The sequence below is a fragment of the Thamnophis sirtalis genome, unplaced genomic scaffold (assembly GCF_051295495.1).
Source record: "Thamnophis sirtalis isolate CommonGarterSnake01/CBP01778 unplaced genomic scaffold, rThaSir2_p1.2 scaffold_10, whole genome shotgun sequence".
Classification (NCBI taxonomy): Eukaryota; Metazoa; Chordata; class Lepidosauria; order Squamata; family Natricidae; genus Thamnophis; species Thamnophis sirtalis.
The window spans coordinates 55,329,701-55,349,310 of record NW_028261390.1 but is presented as its reverse complement, the minus strand read 5'-3'; the positions used below and the strand labels follow the sequence as shown (position 1 = coordinate 55,349,310).

Sequence of the window (19,610 nt, the reverse complement as noted above, 5' to 3'; positions counted from 1 at the left end):
CCTCCCCCCCACCCCGCCCTCACGTACACAGAATGGATTTCTTCAGCACTCAAACAAACAGGATCTTTCAGTGTTGGACTCCGGAAATTTTTTGCGCTTTGGTAGAACGCTTTCTGCCATGGGCCTTCCTTGCCCCTGTAGCTCATCCTTCCCTTTTTCAAAGAAGTACTCACCATGTTGACTTCAGAGACCATGTCTATACTGGCGATCTCTATTCTCATCCCAACATCAACCGGAGAACCTGGAAACCGAGATGGGTGATTTGTTGTGTGTATTTTTAATGACCGGCTAAGGAAATGAATTGAAATCTTCATTTCCACATGTTTGGCTTTTTTTTTTTTTTTTTTTTTGAGAGAGATAAAGAGAAAGAAATGGCATTCTTCTGCCTATATGTTGCACTCAGTGATTGATTTGTTTAAGACTTTTGGGAAAGCCAAAAGCTAACTCATCTGACTGCTGGTATGAACACTGGCAACAGCCAATCTCTGTCCAACATGTGTGGTTGTAAACTTGCATGTGTGTGTGTGTGTGTGTGTGTGTGTGTGTGTGTGTGTGTGTGTGTAAGAAAGAGAGGGGGAATCAAAAAAGATATATTTGGGATAGTATGCAACACCCCCTCACCAGTCTTAGCTGGTTTAACAAAGCTAAGCAGAATCCTGTTTGGACAAGCTTGTAAACTAGATTAAGTAATTTTTAAAATCCCGGAAAAAGACAATGGCAAACCACTCTTCCAAATGATTGCAAAACAACAGTGTCGCATAAAGAGACATAGACGACAGGCACACATATAGATGAGTCCGACTCGGAGGAGTCTTTCCCGAGACTGGACGTGCTACTTCACAGGCAGGCTGATTAACATTCTTACCAGCCTTCTGCCTCCGAATGGAAGGCAAGGCACCGCGTTGTCTCCTGTTGTAAACAAATCAGGGGAGAATTACCTCCAAAATCTGGCCTTAAGCGAATGTCGTATCCTTTGAGCAATCGGTCCACCGTCTCTTTCACGTAGGACATGTTGCTAGGCTCGGTCACGCTAAACAAGGCGGAAAGAAAGTGATTCAGGACGAGGAGGGAGACACCCTCCCATTCCCGGCCACAATCTATTTATCCTTGCCTCCCCCGGGGGGGGGAGGGTGGGGGGGGCGAGGACACACGGGGGACGGGGGAGAGAAAGACAGACAGACACGCACGCATACACACGGATACCCACCCCACATATGCGCCTCCTTGCGCCCAAGCGCCCATCCTCACCTCTTCGCATAGGAGACCACAGCTACCATCACCGGGAAGACAAGAATCCCCGCGCCCTCTCGGAGCTGAACTGCCCACATTCCTTCCTCCTGGTGAACAGCGGATGCCTCTTTTTTTTTATCCCCCTCCCCCCTTCTCACTCTCCGCCCCACCCGCGAAGATTCAAGGAATGCAACTTTCAAGCCACAGGCAGGGTGCCGCCACCACCGCCGAGAAGAGCGCCACGCATGCGTGGCACTGCTTCAATATCTGAAGAGCCCGGTCAGCGTTGGCCACCAGGCCTGTCAATGAGACGCGCCAAAGGGCCCTGCTCGCTCTCCGGACGGCGGCCCGCGGAAAGCAGAAAGGTATTCGGACCGGCAGGAGGGGAAGGCCAGACATCATCGCAGCTGCGACACCTCCCTCCCTCCGTTGGTGCCTCTCCGTCGCCGGTTGGTAAAAAGGGAGCCAGTTTAGAGCGCAGCCGGCCGCGTTATATGGCCACAGTTATAGCTAGGTGACACAGCCCCCATTTCCTCGCCGCTGGTGTATATACCCTTAGATAGGACCAGAGTCTACCATTAGCTTCTTTCAAGCTACTTTTATCCTGCCGTATCTAGGGGATGGCCCTGGTGTCGCTTGTCTCCTATCCATCTATGTATCAAATCCACTGCTCAAGTTTGGAAACTATAGATGAGAAAGGGCTAAGGCAGGGGGCAAAGCAGTGTTAAATAACAACCTCTCTTTCTTCCTAAGTTTCCTTCTTAAAAAAAGGATGAGGAGACATAAAGCAATTTGCCTTCCACCAGATTGGAATCCCCTAAGCAACAGGAAAGTTTGCACCTACAAGACATGATACCTTGTACTGTAGGAAGTTATCACCCAGCCCTCTCCCAGAAAAATGAAATATCCTAGGAAATATTGAAAAGGCAGAATATTTCTCTGGATGTGAAAAAGGAAGAAACATGTTTTAAAAGACAGAATAGCTGCCTGTAGCTTCCTGCCCATCCCCACTTTGTCAAGAAGGCCAAGCCAGTCCACTTTACATAATAAAGACTTCTCCACTTCAACTGCAGGGAGATGGGATTAAGGAATTTTACCCAACTCACCACGTGGCATCTGGGAACTCAACCAAACCTGGATTCAAAACACAGCCTAAAGCAGTGGTTCCCAAACTTGGCAACTTTAAGACTTGTGGACTTCAACTCCCAGAATTCTCCAGCTAGCTCTTCTGGCTGGAGAACTCTGGGAGTTGAAGTCCACAAGTCTTAAAGTTGCCAAGTTTGGGAACCACTGGCCTAGAGAGTTGCCCCTGCATGGCCCCATGGGAGTCTGACAACCAATCAGAATACATTTCTTACACAGGAACAGGAAACAGAGAGGTGGGACTGAACAGGTTATAAAAAGCCTAGAAAGCCCCTCCTTCAGCCCTTGTCTTCTTCTCCACCAACATTGAAGCATGTGGTCACCTTTTCTGTTCAAGACTCAAGCCATGTGGTCCTGTCCACCAATAAACCATCTTTCCAAGCAGCCTCCATGTGTCCTTTTCCCCACTTGGAGCCGAACCCAGAAGGACATTTCTTTCATCAGTATGTTCACTCGTTGGTGTAGGTAATACAGTAGTACTTAAGGATTCTGGTCCTTTCCCCTCTGGTGATTTTATAGCATCTTCCAGCATCACCAAGCCACCACTGTGGCATATGTTGCTAAGAAAGATGGACTTTATTTTACCACTGCAAAAGTTGGAAGGTGCCATAAGTTGGTACGAATCATTAGTGTGAAAAAGGTCTTCCCCTGCACTTCTCTTCTGAACAATAGGGTGGTGAAATCAGGACAAGTATTCAGCTCACCACCTAGAAAAATCTAGGAAGCACCATATGACTTGTTCCCTCCCACTGCTTTGCATCATTCAATGCAGAAGGACTCCAAGCATAGGCTCCTGGTATCCACAGTCTTCTATTACTCAGTCTGTCTTGCAACATCTCTTGAAAGATATGAAGGAGTAGAAAATGCAAAGGAACAGGGTAGGTAGACCCCTAACATCGTTGGCTAATCCATGCTGTTAGGAAGAGAAGAAAACAGAAGGGACACGGGGGTGGGGGTACTGCAGGGAGGAATCAAAAAGGTTAAACTGATATTTATGCACTACATCATTGAGGTCATCTATTTTACATCTTGACTTTTTCAATCCTCAACTCCTTCAACAATCCTGGAAGGGCCCAGCTGATTTGCTTCCTGGGGCAGTTACCCCACTATTATATAGTTTAAAGACAGAATTCAGAAAAGCACATGCGAACTTCCTTCACAATCTGCCTTGTCTGTTGCACTAGAGCAGGGGTCTTTAAGAGCCATTTGGAACCATTTCCCACAGAAAAGAAAACACTGGGAGCCCCAAAACCTGGGTGGGTGTGGTCCAGTGGTGGGATTCAAATAATTTAACAACTGGTTCTCTGCCCTAATGACCAGCAGGGTAGGTGGGGCTTGGTGGTCATGTGACTGGGTGGGCGTGGCCAACTCAACATCACTCACGTTGATGGGCGCTTCACCTTAGCTGTTACAATATAATAAGGGTTAACCAGAGAGGCAATTTCTGTAAGCAGGGCAATAAAGATGAGGTTAGAAACAACACCAGAATGTTCCCTTCCTGCCTTCCTTATAGGATTAGCCCTGTAAAGTGGAAAAAAACAAAATGAGATTTCTTCCAACAACCGGTTCTCCGAACTGCTTAAAAAGTTACCAACCAGTTCTCCCGAATAGGTGCGAACTGGCTGAATCCCACCACTGGTGTGGTCAACTCAACATCATTCTCACCCAGTCACATGCCCCCCCCAGCCACGCCTACCCAGTTTTTGTGGCTCCTGGTGCTTTCTGTGGAAAATGGGTCACTCATACACTCTCTTTCTCATTTTTGTTTTTCTCTCCTTTTTCCGCTCCCTCCCTCCCCCTCTTTCTTTCTTTCTCTCCCCCTTCTCTCTCTAATTTGTTTCCCCCTCTCTCATTCTCTCCCTCCAGCTCTCTATCATTTCTATCTCCCCCTTGTCTCTCTCATTTGTTTCTTTTTCCTCTCCCATTCTTTCCCTCCATCATTTTCTCATTCCTTCCTCACTCTTTCTCTATTTTGCTCCCCTTTTCTTTCACACATTTCTCTCCCTCTCATTTCTGTTTTTCTCTCTTTCCCCTTCCTCCCTCCCTTTATTTCTCTCCCCTCTCTCTCATTTGTTTTTCTCTTTTTCGTCTCTCTCATTCTCTCCCTCCATCATTTTCTCATTTCTCTCTCTTTCTCTCTCTCTCTTTCTCCCCTTCTCACTCTCTCACATTTCTCTCTCTCTCATTTCTTTATCTCTCTCACACACATCTCTCTCTCTCTCTCTCTCTCCTCTATCTCTGTGTCTATTCTCTCTCTCGGAAAGCCGAGGCTGGGCCAATCTGGTGAGCTCTCCTTGGGTCTCTTTGCTACTCCTTTTCTTTCTTCTTAGCAACTTTTCAGAAATAGCAATAGCAATAACAGTTAGACTTATATACCGCTTCATAGGGCTTTCAGCCCTCTCTAAGCAGTTTACAGAGTCAGCATATCGCCCCCAACAACAATCCGGGTCCTCATTTCACCCACCTCGGAAGGATGGAAGGCTGAGTCAACCTTGAGCCGGTGAGATTAGAACCGCTGAACTGCAGATAACAGTCAGCTGAAGTGGCAATACTGCACCCTAACCACTGCGCCACCTCGGCTCTCAAATCTGGGCTGGCTGAACCGATCAAAGTTCCGCAGTTCTGGTGCATCAGCATCATGTAAAGTCACCATCCATCTTGCAGCGGCTCCTTCCAAGGCTATGGTGACCACTTGCACTTGGGCTCCTTGGGTCCGAAAATGACAACCATATTCTTGCATGTAGGTGAGCATGTGTGCCACAAAGAATCCCAATTTTTTCGGGTTCCCATCAAATTTTACCCCCAGCGAAGGAGTTTTCCTTTCTAACTGCAGGTTTCGGGGTTGGTTCAGAGTGGCCCCCAACCCATGTGCCAACTGGGGGGGAGTGTTTTCTGGGTTCCTAGCTGTTGCTACTGTGCCGTCAGCTTGATCAGCAGGGACCAGAGGGGGGGTTAGTTCCCCTGGCATCACCCCCGTTTGCCGCCCTTCCAATGCTTCTCGATTGCCAGTCTGCCCCCCCCCCCCGGATGTTGAGATTTTCCAAAATTTCCATCACCAACTGGGTTACATCCCTCTTCAGAGGATCCTCTTAGCATGGCTTCATTTAGCTCCTCCTGGTCAGAGGGGGCTTCTAATTCCAATTTCCACACTGGTTTTCAGCTACCTCGGGTAAGAGTGACTCCCTGGTCTTCCCTTCCCAGCCATCTTTTGTCCCGATTCCGATTGACCAACGGGGCTTTTTGGGGCCTTCCAAGCTCACTCCGTTCTCTCCGCCAGGATACAAGGACCAGGTCTCTGGTTGTGGAGGGGTTTCCATCTCCCTCCAGCAGTCAGTTTCCCCTTGTTCACTGTTATGCTCAGACATGGTTTGCTGGGTCCCCTCGGTACAGTAAAAATGTTTCTCTCCTGGTTGACCACTTTGTAGAGAGATGCTGCTTTATGTAATGGCTCCTCTCATAACTTGAGAAAGTAAAGACTCTTGAAACGGATTATTTCGAAAGGAACCTTTAATCAAGCAGGATGGAAACCATTAGAAGCAAAGCAGCATCTGAAAACCTTTAGGCCATGCAAATGGGATTAAGATGATAATGACCCCTCCCCTTTGTCCGAATGCAGATTCTGATCAATACACAAGTGTGAAGATGCTTCCTTAACTCTTCTGCCCTGGGAGTCAATAAAGCACACGTTCCCGTGGCTATATCTAGTTAGACGTCAAAGTTATATATCCCACATGGCTATCATAAACATCCCTCCAGAGATGTTGGGACCTTCAGTCTCCCAGTGACAGGAAACCAGTTGTAAAGTTGTAAAACTCAGTTGTTTCAGATGTAGCTAATGATTTAACTCTGAGGCTCCCCTCCTCCCAAATGAATGGCAGTATCACTTTTAGGGATCTGACAACTACCTTTTTTGAAATGGTGTAGGAACTGAGTTTACAAGACGTGTGGCGAGAAAGAAATATAGGAAACAAACAATATGTCAGCATTCCAAATATTATCCAAAAGTAAATGAGAGTCCAAGGCAAAGCATTGCTCTAAGTTCCAATTTATTAAGAGACATATGTTGGCACATCTGTGGAAACCCAAATCTGAAAGCTTCCCAGTGTTCCCACCCAGTTGAAAGTTCCTGATCTTTCCCCCATACCCACAAGTCCATCACATGGTCCAATCTTTTACTGCCACGCTGGCAGTTCCACCCATCCAATTCCGGTCAGGTGCAGAGACAAAGAATGACCTTGGCTTTCTAGAAAGGATTTTTTTATTTTGACAACAACACATTCTACTCCTTACTATTTCCCCTCCCAATTCCCCACTAATGAAACAGCATAGTAAAATAAGAGAGAATGTGACAGGCCAAATATCCAGAAAGGAATATGACTGCAGGCCTGACACAATACACATTCTATTCAATCCACATAGATCATGGTCAAGGATCGATATGGCTTGGATGATCCAGGGTTTGAGAAGAGATATAGAAGAGATCAAAATAATGACAAACATCTGGGAAGACCACAATCCAATAAAAATGATAGGGACATTTTTAGGAAAGACCTAAAGGACAAAAAAGAAAGAAAAAAAGATGGACAATGAACCAAAAAATATTGAAAAATAAAAATACACAAAATGATAGAAAAAGAATTGAAACTTTTTTTACAAAGTAAATAAGAAAGAAGAGACATTGCTACAAAATCTATGGGACACTACAAAAGCTTTTATTAGGGACTCACAATAGTATACTTGGCAAGGAAAAATAAGGAAAAGAGGCAAAAATAAGAAATACTAGAGAAATGGCTTAAAAAATTGGAAATAGATCTGCAAGAAGACCCACAAGAAATAAAAAGAAAGGAAAAGAAAGAACTGATAAAACATAAGTTAAATTTGATGGCACAAGAAGAGATGGCTCAAAAAATTAAATTTGCAAAACAAAATTTCTTTGAAAACTTGAATAAACCAAGGAGATGGTTAGCATATAAGCTGAAAAAAGAAAAAGAAAAATAATAATACACCAGCTACAAAATGAAAAAGAAAATATGCAATATTGGAAAGAGGATAAAAATATATAAAGTACAGAATTTCTTTGAAAAACTATATAATAAAGAAAACATACTACAGGACAATATTGAACAATATTTTAAAAAAAAATCTGCAGGAAATTGAGGAAGAGAGAAGAGAAATACTAAACAGGAAAATCACAATGATGGAATTAACAGAAGCAGTGAAGAGACAAAAAGCCAATAAAACGCCGGGCCCAGACAGTATATCTGTAGAATTTTATAAAAACAGAGGCAATAGAAACAGTGATCTTAGATTTATTTAATGAAGCGCTTACAGAAGCGAAAATACCAAAATCATGGAGGAAGCCAGTGGTGGGTTCCGGATCCCGTTCCAATCGGTACAGTTGGAACGGGCCCTGAGGTGTCCACATGGAACCGTGCAGCATGCGCGCATGCATCTTAGCACCTCTCCAAGCCTCTGTGATGCTCCAGCTGCTCTGCAGAGTGTCGCACAGGCACTGTATGCGCCATGCGCTTGCGCAGAAGCCTTAAAAGACAGGTAAGGAGCTTGAGCGGGCGGGTGGGCCCTCTGTAGCACCGTACCAGAATGGTATCCGGTGCTCCAGGCTGGCTCCGGTACGCCCATACCGGGGTGTAGCATCTGCAACCCACCACTGGAAGAAGCATATGTAACACTGACACTAAATATATACCTACCTCCCTGGCTTCAGCTGATTAGGAGGAGGACCTGTGGCTTAATGGTTAAGACATCTAGTCTCCCTTTATTTATTTATCAGCACAAATACAACATATATATATATATATATATATATATATATATATATATATATGTATGTATGTATGTATGTATGTATGTATGTATGTATGTATGTATGTATCAGGGGTGAGTTTCTCGCCCCGTTCCAACCGGTTCGGTTGGAACGAGGCCGGCGGCGTCCTCGCGCACGCATGCGGCGTCCTCGTGCACGCACGTGGCGTGCGCATGCGTACTAGCGTCTGCGCGATGCTCTAGCTGCTCCTGGAGGATCGCGCAGGCGCTGTATGCGTTCTGCGCATGTGTAAAAGCGCAGAATTCGTAAAAACCGGGTAAGGAGCGGGCGCGGGTGTGCGGGCGCGCGCGGGCGCGGGGGGGGGGGCTTCGCCGTTCCCGGAAGTTACTTACTTCCGGGTTCGGCGACCAACCGGATCGCAGGGACCAGTGCGAACCGGTCGAAACCCACCCCTGGTATTTCTGTCTGTCTGTCTGTCTGTCTGTCTGTCTGTGTGTGTGTGTGTATGTATGTATGTATGTATGTATGTATGTATGTATGTATGTATATATGTATATATATATATGAGAGAGAGAGAGAGAGAGTTATAGTTATAGTTTAGTTATAGTTATATAAGAATTACATGTACAGATAAAAGAAACACAAGTTATGTAAAAGAAGTGAAATGTGTTGCAAGGATGTTATGTTTGTATAAACAAAATAAAAAGTTTTTAAAAAAAGAAGTAAGAGCAACTAGGATTATAAAGCCTAGATATAAATATTTTAATGCAAGAAGAAATAAAGGTATCAGTCAATAATTTTAATTAATTTTTTATTTATTTTTGTTACATAATAAACATTCTTTTGTGAACAGAGTGTTGTCCAAATTCCCCCTTTAACATTCTCACCAAAAGACATAATCCGTTTTACATTATATTTGCATTATTTACAATTTTAGCCGTATTACATTTCTTCTCCTATTTTGCAATTTCTTGTTTTTAACATGTACAAACAATATAGCTTTTCTTTCTCTTTATATATAAACAATTTATCATTTCTTTTCCATCTGTTTTCCATTAACAATATGAATCTTCAAGTTTCAAATTTCAAGTTTTATATAATCAACATAACATAATTATTTATCAGCTTTAAGGTTCTTAATATAATTCCCACATATTCTAATGAAAACTTTTACGTTGTTAACAATCTCTCTTTCTACTGGATCATATCATTCTACTATTTCTAAATTTTCTTTCGTCTTTTTCTTCTTTCTATGTGCCTTATATCTTTTCTTCTGTATCTTCCCTCTCACTTTTCGATAGATTTTTTGAATATCTCTCCCCCAAGTTTCTCTTTCCCATCTCCCTTTATTTCTCTCTCTATTTTTGACTAATTTCTTTTTTGCATGACCTTTTTTCTTCTCTGCTCTCTTTGTGCTTTACCCCATTGAGTTTTATTTTCCATTTCTACCTTGTTATTTCCTTGTTCATTTACATTGATTGTCTGTTCCCTTCCTGTTTCTACTTTCAACAATTTTTCTGGTTTGTTTTCTATCTCTGTTACCTTTTAATGTTGCTCGTGCACTTTTTAACATTTCCAACAACTCCTCTAACATCCCACCCTCCATAATCCAATTAATTTACCACAATTAATTTAATAGCAATAACAATAGCAATAGCAGTTAGACTTATATACCACTTCATAGGGCTTTCAGCCTCTCTAAGCAGTTTACAGAGTCAGCATATTGCCCCCAACAACAATCCGGGTCCTCATTTTACCCACCTCGGAAGGATGGAAGGCTGAGTCAACCCTGAGCCGGTGAGATTTGAACAGCTGAAGTAGCCTGCAGTGCTGCATTTAACCACTGCGCCACCTTGGCTCTAATCCTTCTTCTTAGTTCTTTTCTTTGCTATCAGATCCCAAGATAATTCAATCCTTTTCCAAAGTTCAAAAGTTCTATATTTTCTTCCAGTGTAAACAAAATAAAGTCAAGCAAAAAGATGGACCACACCCTTCTTCTATTCCTTTGTTTCAAGATGATATTATGTCTCCTCTCGCCAGTAGGTGGTTTTTATTGTTCCTTTATGTAATCAGATCACTCATTTGTCCAATCTTGTCAGTAGTCGAACCAAAAGTTCAAAGTCCATATTCCAATTTTCCTGATCTCTGCTCCCCCCCCCTTTAGCTTTAGGTCTTTCCAATTCCAAATTTATTAACAAAGTTCTTCTTGGTCTCAGCACTCTCTCACCGATAGCTTTCGCCTCTTTTCTTTCCGTCCTCTGTATTCTGAGTGATGTTTAGCCGCTAGCTTAGCTCCAGAAAAATTTTAAGCTCCAAAATTTGTTTCTCTTATTCTTACATCAGACAAGCTTACTTCGGATTAAACACTCCATCCGCTTATCCACACCTGCCCAAATCTTGTTCCAGATGCCCCATCTCCAGAGCAGTCATACAAAAATGGCTGCCACCCCTGCCACCAATCTCTAGAGAGCTTTGAATCAGACCTGCTGGGGAGCTTGCCTCACCCCTTGCAGGCATCCAAAATGCCTCTCCTTGTGCCCCTTCCCTTCAGGATGGTTCCAATCCACAAAGGATCTCTCGATGACAGCTTGCCAGCTGGGTTTTCACATAGCTTGGCAGAGCTCGCTATTTCCCCAGCCATTCTTGATGGGGCACTCCCTTGTTATCAGTCAATATTAATGGGCTGAATTCACCAATAAAAAGGAAGAAGACTTTTTCTAAACTATTGAAACTAAAATTGGATGTAATAGCACTTCAATAAATGCACATTAAGATATAACAATATAAATTATTGGAATTTTCTAAATTGGGGAAACTATTCTACTTTTTTTGCTATTCCACAGCAAAAAAAAAAAAGTGGTGGCACTTTATGTGAAAGAAACAATAAATGCCAAGCAAGTTTTTAATGATGAAGAAGAGAGAATTTTGATGTTGGAGATGACTTTGAATCAGAAATGGACTCTTATAGTTGTTATTTATGCACCAAATACTGAACAAGAGAAGTTTTATAATAAATTTCATTAAAAGATTCTAGAAATAAAATAAGAAAATATCTGTATCTTGGGAGACTTTAATACAATTGTTAATTATGAACTGGACTATAGAAGTAGTAAATTTAATAATAAAAGTAGAAGGACTCTACCAGGAACCCTTATTAAAATGATAGAAGAATTATCTATTCTGGATACATGGAGAGAAATGAATCCTGGAGAAAAATACATTCTATTCTAATATGCATAAATCCTGGTCCAGAATAGATATGATTTGGATGAATTTGGAATTAAGTGGAATTATACAAGACATTGAAATTGAACCAAATTTATGGGCAGACCACAACCTAATAAAAATTAGTTGGAAGGGACAAAGGAAGAAAGCAAGATGGACTTTAAACCAATCGATAACGAATTCATACAGGTGATGGAAAGAGAAATGAGTTTTTAAAAAAGAAAAAAGAAAGAGAAACACAAATTAAATCTTATAGGAGAGGATGAATTGGCACAATAAATAAAAAGAACAAAGCAAAATTTCTTTGAAAACGCTAACCAACGAGGAAGGTGGTTAGCTTATAGATTGAAGAAAGAAAAGAAGAATTGGATAATAAAACTACAGGATGAGGAAGGCACACTACATAGCCAACTTGAAGAGAAAAGTGTTAATGATTTTTATGAGAGATTATATGAATCTAACAAAATAAAAGAGGGAAAATTAATACAATATTTGGAGGAAGCCAATTTACCTAAAATCCCAGAAATGGTAAAGAATAGGCTGGAGGAAAGAATATCAATGGCAGAGCTAACAAATGCAATTAAAAAGCAAAAAAATAATAAAACTCCTAGACCAGATGGTCTACCAGTAGAAATATATAAATAATTAGAAGATACCTTCAGTCTGTCAATGCTAGATATGTACAATGAAGTGTTAACAGAAGCTAAAATTCTGAACACTCTGATCCCAAAAGATTTGGATATAACCCATGTAAAAAATTATAGACCGATTTTGTTACTAAACGCAGACTATAACATTTTCACATCAATAATTGCTGAAAGATTAAAAAGTTTTTAAAATGAATTCTTCCATACAGATCAAAATGGGTTTTTACCTAAAAGACAAATTAGAAATAAAGTCAGAATAATTATGGATGTACTAGAATATTATGAAATACATAATGAAAAATAACTAGCATTAATATTTCTGGACATGCAAAAAGCATTTGATAATATAAATTGGTCATTTATGTTGCAACAATTAAATTTTATGGAATTTGGTGGGAAATTTAGGAATACAATTGAAGCAATTTACACTCAACAAAATACAAAAGTATTGGTTAATGGAGATGTGACAGAAAGCTTTAGTATACAAAAAGGAACAAGGCAAGATTGTCCCCTCTCTCCATTACTATTTATTTTAACATTAGAAGCATTGACCAGGAATATAAGACAAGACACGGAGATAAAAGGAATGGAAATTAGAAATGAAAAGTATAAGCTCCAAGCATTCGCTGATGATTTAGTATTTATATTAGAAGAACCCATAGAAACTGGTATTAGAAGGTATTAGTCAAAAATCTCACCAACAGAAAAAGGAATTGACAGAGAACATTGTTCTACAGATAGAAAAAAAGTTAAATACATTGGTATTTTTTTAACAGCAAGGTGTGGGACAATCAAAGAGGACAATTATACAAAGCTGATATAACAAATTAAAATAGGTCTGGAAAGGTGGAAGAATGTACAGATATTGATGATAGGGAGAATTGCGATGGTGAAAATGAACGTATTACCAAAACTACTTTTTTTATTCCAAACCATACCAGTAAAATTAGAAAAGAATTTTTTTTGATGAACTAAATAAAATGACACTGAAGTATTTTTTGGCAAGGAAAAAATTCGAGAATAAAATTGAAATTATTACAGGACGCTAGGAAAATTGTGGTTTTGGGCTCCCAGACTGGGAACTATATTATCAGGCCACAGCTCTCACTTGGTTAAAAGAGTGGGTAAATTTGAATAACAGAAGACTATTATTACTAGAAGGACATGACTTACAATTAGGCTGGCATGCCTTCCTTTGGTATGGCAGAAATATGGCGCACAAATATTTCCAGAGGCATTATGTGAGGAGTGTGTTGCTTAACATTTGGGAAAAAAATAAATTACAATATTATAGGTAAGTTCCATTCTGGCTCTCTCCAATGGAAGCAATAATATATTCAAATCTTATTTTTTATTTTTTTATTTTTATTTTAAACACATAAACACAACAAAAACAAACACATGACTTAAAACAACATAGGAACAAGAAGTTCCATCATATATCATACAGCAGTTCCGTATCGGTTTCTTTACAGTTAGTGTTTTCCCTTCTATACATTTCTATCTTGCATTCATGGTCCCCTTATTCGTTATCCATTTTTATGTACTATTCTATATTTATTTATACTTAGCTATTTATAACAAAATATTGTTTACCTATATTATGCTTTATATTCTTACTATCATTTATTCTCTTACATACAATTATAGGTATACATTCACATAGTTATTCTTTTTCTTTGCCATTCTTATACTTTTGTTATTCCATTTAAAGGGTTATAATATAAAGTTTGGGTTGCTTTGTTTACCATCCCTAGTGCCTGTTGTAACACCACCTTATTTTCCCTTTCTTTTCTCCCTCCCTTCCTTCTCTACTTCCTTCCTTCCTGCTCTCCTTCTCCTTCCTTCTTCCCTTATCTCTCCCCTACTCCTACCCTCTCTCTTTCCCTTCCTGCCCTCTCTCCTTCTCTTTCTCTCCCTTCCACCCTCCTCTCCTCTTTCTCTCCCTTCCACCCACCTCTCCTTACCTCTTTCTTTTTCCCTTGCCTCTCCTCCACCCTCCCTCTTCCCTTCCTACTATCTCTCCTTCTCTTTGTCTCCCTTCCACCCTCCTCTCCTTTCCCTTCCTTCTTCCCTCCCTTCTCTACTTCCTTCCTCCTCTCCTTCTCCTTCCTTCTTCCCTTACCTCTTCCCTACTCCTGCTCTCTCTCTTCCCCTTCCTACCCACTCTCCTTCTCTTTCTCTCCCTTCCACCCTCCTTATAAATTGGGGAAAATTGTATGTTACAAGGCTATTTTAGATGAAAGAGGTGATCTTAAATCCAGACAATAATTGCAGAGTTAGGTGATGGACTTATTTTGGTAGCCGTATTTTCAGATCCAATCAAGGAATGAAAAAGATATTAAATTGTGGGATGTAAATAAAGAACAAACAGCATTGGATAAAATTTTAATGGGGACAGATGAAAAATTGATTAAATATATATATAATTATTTATTGAACTATAGAGGAAGAGATAGCTTAAGAAACAATGATTGCATGGGCAAAGAATTTCGGATACAATATACAGTAGAATTAGAAAAATAGTTAAAAATTTGGGAGAGAAACTACAAACTGATGTTGGCTGTGGTCTATAAAGAAAACCTCTACAAAATGTTTTATAGGTGGCATGTGCCACCTACAAGATTGGCCAAAATGTATAAGAACTCTTCCGCCAAATGCTGAAAATGTAACCAGATTCCAGGAATATACTACCTCATGTGGTGGACATGTAAGAAAGCAAGGAATTACTGGAAGAAAATTCATAATTGGTCAGAAACTGAGCAACATATTGAGTTCAAACCAGAAACATGCCTTTTATGTATACTGTCGTAAAGTTATGACAAAGCAACCATATACTTAGTGTTACATATATTGATGGCAGCAAGAATTACATATGCTAAATATTGGAAAAATGTGAACACCCCATCATATGACAATGTAATTAGGAAAATTTGGGATTGTGCTGAAATGGATAGATTAATCTTAAAAATTAAGGATGAAAAAGACTTGAAATATTATAGGACATGAAGTAAATTTTTTGAATGGATAGAGACAAGAGGTAGAAATGTGAGGGAAGTTTACGAATGTCAATACTTGTTAGTTTTGAAAACAAAGATTTATAAAACTATGGATATAATATGGAAAATTGTAAATAAATTAAAGTAAGTAGAAATTTAGTCTTTTAGTTCTTGTCTTTTTCTTTTGGTTGTATTACTGTAATTACTGTTAATATAGTACTGTTATAGTTATTAGCTTGTATGTTAAGATTTACTATTGATTTTTTTCTTTGGCTTTGCTTTATTTGTAATTGTTATCCTATAGCAATAGCAGTTACACTTATATACCGCTTCATAGGGCTTTCAGCCCTCTCTAAGTGGTTTACAGAGTCAGCATATTGCCCCCAACAACAATCCAGGTCCTCATTTTACCCACCTTGGAAGGATGGAAGGCTGAGTCAACCCTGAGCTGGTGAGATTTGAACAGCTGAACTGCAGAACTGCAGTCAGCTGAAGTAGCCTGCAGTGCTTCATTTAACCACTGCGCCACCTCTGCTCCCTATCCTGATATGCAGGATTTCAATTAAAAAAATGTTCCTCAAGAAGGACATTCGTATCCCCAGCTCAGGGGCTCATTCATCATGGAGGTACATCATCCACTCTGCTGCCTTGTCCTCTAGATTTGAAGTGATGGTTTTCACATGGGCAGCTTTGTCTGGGTACATTGCCCCATACCGCTCCAGATAATTCCATTCCTGATTCAGGAAGTAAGCTAGTTTCTCTGGCCACCTGTCAAACCCAGCTTTTAGAGGTAGGGGCTTCCAATCATCCCAAAGTAGCATGTAGCCCAGTGGCAGCCCTGCCCGCTGGGGGGAAGTGGTGGGATTTAGCTGGTTCGCACCTATTTGGGAGAACCATTTGTTAACTTTCTGAGCAGAACCTGTTGTTGGAAGAAATCTTTCAATAGTCTTTTATTTTTTTCCACTTTACAGGACTATTGTCAGGAAGGCAGGAAGGAAACATTCTGGTGTTGTTTCTAGCATAATCCTTCTCTTTATTGCCCTGCTTACAGAAACTGCCTTATTACATTGTAACCGCTAATAGTTCTTGGCAGTAGCCCAGACTTTCTGTTGCTTCTCCTGAGTTTTTTTTTCTTTTTTGCTGGTATTAGGGGCTTGGGAGGGCAGAAACTTGAACCTCAGTCCCCTATATACTTAGTTAATTTGTCTCTTTAGTTTGGCATTTTGTACCCCAGATATGCCCTCCCAATTTCTGGAGAGCTGAAATGACCTCTCTGCTAAAGGGTTTCACTTTATGAGCAAGAATTGACTGCTGATAGTTACCATTACATTTTAACTACCGTATTTATCGGCGTATAACACGCACCGGCGTATAACACGCATCCCCCATTTTAACACAAAAATTTGAGTAAAAATTTTTTTCATTAAAAATAAATGACTTGGAAGCTCGGAACTTAATGTTGGATTAAAATTTATAACATTAGAACATGAATTATAACATTAACTCCTCTTAAAAGGCAAATATGAACCTCTTTGAGCAAAAAAACTTAATCAGAATCACTGCTTTTTGGAAAACCAAAAAACTCTTCCTCATCTTCACTTGTATCCTCAAAATCAAACTGAGCACTGCTTTCACTGCTTTCACTGTCTTCATAGATCAGTTCGTCTTCTTCCCCATCCAAAGCATTGCTTATGCCACATTTCTTAAAAGAGTTGATAACAATATCTTCTTTGACTGCGTCCCATGATGTTTTCACCCACTGACACACTTTTGAAATGCTAGGTCTTTTCATTCGCCCAGAATTTGTAAATTCATGTTGAGTTTCATCACACATGTATTTATTCCACTCTTCACGCATAAAAGCTTTGAAGGGCTTGTTAATGCAAACATCTAATGGCTGTAATTGTGAGGTCAGTCCGCCTGGAATAACTGCTATATGAGTTTTGAACTTTTGAAACTCCGCCTTTGTTCTTTCTGTAAGATGAGATCTAAATGCGTCCAATACCATTAAGCATGGCTTCTTTAACAAAGCACCTGGGCGCTTCCCCCACACATTTTTAATCCAAAGCTTCATGCCTTCTTCATCTATCCATCCGTTTGGATGAACATGCACTTGTACGCCACTAGGAATTCTCTCCTTTGGTAACGTTTTTCTTTTAAAAATTACCAATGGAGGCAGCTTATTTCCATCTGCAGTGCAGGCAAGAACAAGAGTGTAACGATTTTTTTTTCATGCCCTGAAGTTTTAATTGTTACTGTTTTAGTACCTTTTGAATCCACAGTTTTATTTGAAGGAACATCGAAAGTGAGGGGAACTTCGTCCATGTTGCCGATTTGACCCATTTCAAAATTTTGTCTTTTTCTTGCATTGATAATAAATCTATGTATCAGACAAGCAAGAGATGAGGGTAAAATGCATGTGGAATGAACTACGTTATTTGTGGTAAATATCAGACAAGCAAGGGAAGAGGGCAAAATCTACGTTGTTTAAAGCTTATTAGAACAGGAAGCCGCCTGGGAAGATAACTGTAAAAAGAATGCAGAATGACTTATGTTGTTTAAACTCTGTTAGAAGGGACTACCTTAAAATAGAAGGTTAACTGACTCTTGCTGAAAGTATTATTGGAATATGTGGAATGATTCATGCTACAATTCACTCTGAGTTATATTTTAAACAAATGCTAGTATAAATTTGATAGTGGTAAATATCAGACAAGTGAGGGATGAAGGTAAAATGAATGTGGAATGAACTAAGTTATTTATTATTTTGAATTACTGTTTGAAAAAGGGGTAAAGAAAGATTATTTACGTTGTTTAAATTTTACTAGAAGGGAAAGTTTGATTACTTGTCTGTAAAGTTATATTTGAATATATGGCATGAACCACGCTGCTTAAATTTTATTGGAAGGGATCATGAGGTTTAGGAAGGGAACGGGAGAGTCTACAGAAGGTTGGGGTAAATAGCAAAGAAGTAAGAGACGAGAATAAAATATAGATAGAATGATTTATACTATTTAAGCATAGATAAAGATGGGGGGCTGAGATCAATACAAGAGTGGTTTCTTTTTTTTTCTTTTTTTTCTTTTCTCTTTTCTTTTTTTCCTTTTTTTTTTTTTTCTCTGCTTTTCTTTTCTTTTGATATATACTTTTATTTTTTAATTCATATGTATACAAGATATTTTAGACAGAAGGTAGTGCCAGGTGTGGGCCCTGGGAAGTCGGGAGGATTAGGGATGGGGATTGTGGGGGGTGGGGTGGGGGGGTGTTAACATAGTTTTAATAAGAACAAGAATGTATTTATATACGGTGGTTCTTTTTTTTTAATCATTATTATTATTATTTTTTCCTTGGTTCATTTTACTTTTATCAGATCAAACAACACTCGAATAAAGGCATACACCAAGGAGGGAGGTAGAGGGAAAGAAGAGGGAGGAGTAAGGAAGGAGTAAGGGGAAGGTAAGGAGGGTGTCCGGGGAGTAAGGGGAGAAGGAAGGATTGAGGGGAAAGGGAAGTAGGAGGGGAGTGTTAGAGGGAGAAAGGAAAGTTGGAGGGGGTAGATGGGGTGTATGGAGGATGCAAGGGTGGGGTTGTGAATGATGAGTTGTGTTTTCTCTTTACTTGTTCGTTTTATTCCCTTTTTCTCTGTTTTTCTTTTTTTTTTCTTTTTTTTTATATAGTAAATACCCTGTATATAAATGATTGCAAATGGAATGTGAAAATTGAATAAAATATTTTATGAAATAATAAATCTATGAAAATGTATTATCTTTTCCTCATAATCATCTGGCATACGCTGGGCAATCCTTGTTCTTGTTCGCATCCGAAGGTCATGCCTCTTCATAAATCTTTGGCACCATGACGTTGTCCCTTTAAAATCCTGGATTTGCAGCTCTTTGCTGATTTTCACAGCTTCAAAAGTCAGCATTTTTGTTGATAAAGCAATGCCTGCTTTTCTTTGGTTCAGGACGAATTCCTTCACTTTACTTTCTAGTTGTGGCCATTTCGTTATGCCACTGCGCAAAGCACATTTTGATTTTGGTAACATCTTGATTTTTTCGACATTTTTTCGCCACTCTCGTATTGTGCATTCTGTTGGTGGCTCTCCAAAATGCCTTGCTGCAGCCCTATTCCCATGTTGCTTGGCATATTCTACAACTTTTAACTTGAAAGCAGCTGTATATGCTGAACGCTTCTGTCTTGATTCCATCAGGGATATACAGTATTTTACCTATGGCTGTTTAAACAATAAAAGTTACCGTCAGACATGCGGTTCATTTCCCCCTCTGCCACTTCACTTCCCCACCAATGTTCCCTCTAATTTTTTTTCAGTGTGAGCGGAAAAGTATAGTGTTTGAGCGGCACATTTTCATGCCTGAGCACCTGAATTTTTTTCACAGATGTCACCTAAGACAACAACGAAATCAGTATTATTTGAAACTCAAAGTTATGTTTATTCAAGGTACCCGCTTAATTAAAAGTGTTATATAATATCAGTATCACTTAACAACGGTCCTGCTTAGCAACCAAAATGTTGGCTCAGAAACTCTGGCATTGAAGCGTGCAAGTCTTAAAGCTGTCAAG

At 39.9% G+C, this 19,610-nt stretch overlaps 1 protein-coding gene across 1 annotated transcript in view; it reads right to left on the bottom strand.

The window, feature by feature from the left end:
* The window catches only part of GABRB1 (gamma-aminobutyric acid type A receptor subunit beta1), a 90,416-nt gene extending 89,073 nt beyond the window's left edge, over positions 1-1,343 (bottom strand). The window contains exons 1-3 of the mRNA XM_087724647.1: positions 1,249-1,343; positions 939-1,030; positions 174-241 (exon numbers count right to left, since the gene is read on the bottom strand). Coding sequence (XP_087580773.1) covers positions 174-241; positions 939-1,030; positions 1,249-1,328 — 240 coding nt within the window. The 5' untranslated portion in view covers positions 1,329-1,343. The remainder of the gene's footprint in view (positions 1-173; positions 242-938; positions 1,031-1,248) is intronic.
* Positions 1,344-19,610: the final 18,267 nt, after the last annotated feature.